Below are 1,257 nucleotides of genomic sequence, written 5' to 3' on the forward strand. Positions count from 1 at the left end.
GGAAATTGAGCATTGCCCCCACCCCCCACACCCCTCATGTCACCCCCACGCCCCACCCCCAACACACATATCACTGTACAGTCTTTCCAGCCTTTGATTTCTCTGACAGTTGGATTTTATACCTGTGAACTGCTTTTTATTTTTGCTTTTGAGAGTATTTTTATGTACTTTATGTCATTCAGAATTATCTTGGCTACTCTTCCTTTATATGAGTAATAAAACCGAATTTCAGAAGCTGAATGCTGAAGGTTAGTGGATGACCTGGTCTTAATTAGGGCTCCTGAGCACTGGCCTTGCCACTAAGGTTTAGGGCAGAGGTGTACGTGTGCCTTTTCCTAGAGGGAGCATCCACAGCTTTTATCAGATTCTTACATGAGCCTATGACTGGTAATTGTTAATAACCAGTGAGAAGCAGCTTGGGACAGTGTGAAATGTGGTTTCTCTTACCTTTCACTCCGGTCCGGTAGGTGTGCTGAACGTATTTCAAGCCTGACACGATATCCTTGTTCACCTGTTGGTGGGAAGGATCCAAGCAAGTCGGGTTAAAGAGGGTCTTTCATTTTTCNGCAACCGAATTTATTTGTAGGTGGATAATTGGGATATATATTAAGAATAGTTGGGGATTAGAAAGTATAAGTAAAGGTAAGCAAGTAGACAAGCAGTCGGCCTTTGAGTGTGATTAACACGTTCGAAGGAACAGCTGCAGACATGTCATTGTCCTCTTGCCTCAGTGATTAAACATGTTCTCTAGGCCCAAAAGAAAATAGAAAACTGAAGTATTTAGTTCATGAGACCAGGTATTGGAAAGGCCAGTCAGTATCCTTCAGATCAACAGTCTTCTCTAAGGTTTGAGTAATTAATTGCTTCTCTATGTCATGCAAATTCATGAGACAATTTCTCCCCTATCCTTTGTTTATTAATTTGGNTTCTCTATGTCATGCAAATTCATGAGACAATTTCTCCCCTATCCTTTGTTTATTAATTTGGTGGAACTGGTCTTTTACTGTTTCTCACCTCTGGGGAAGAGAGCCCTTCAGTGTTCCTATAACCTTCTCACCTTTCATTGCTCCCTGTCCGTGTTAATAAAAGAAAACTGAAGGCAGGTTCCCAAGGCATGTCGAGAACAACAGCAGGTTAGACTATGTTGTTATATTATTTGTGTCAATTATACAGCTTTTCTCAATCCTAGAGAGTATTTTTTTTCTATTTCTTTGTTAGGAAATTGAGCATTGCCCCCACCCCCCACACCCCTCATGT

General features: G+C 41.4%; 1 protein-coding gene across 1 annotated transcript in view; it reads right to left on the minus strand.

Annotated features, from left to right (window-relative positions):
* The window catches only part of ARHGDIB (Rho GDP dissociation inhibitor (GDI) beta), an 11,469-nt gene that overhangs the window by 2,487 nt on the left and 7,725 nt on the right, over positions 1–1,257 (minus strand). Inside the window, exon 4 of the mRNA XM_008582380.1 lies at positions 448–511. Within this exon, the coding sequence (XP_008580602.1) occupies positions 448–511 (64 nt within the window). The remainder of the gene's footprint in view (positions 1–447; positions 512–1,257) is intronic.

This window comes from Galeopterus variegatus, unplaced genomic scaffold (assembly GCF_000696425.1).
Source record: "Galeopterus variegatus unplaced genomic scaffold, G_variegatus-3.0.2 Scaffold2594, whole genome shotgun sequence".
Lineage (NCBI taxonomy): Eukaryota > Metazoa > Chordata > Mammalia > Dermoptera > Cynocephalidae > Galeopterus > Galeopterus variegatus.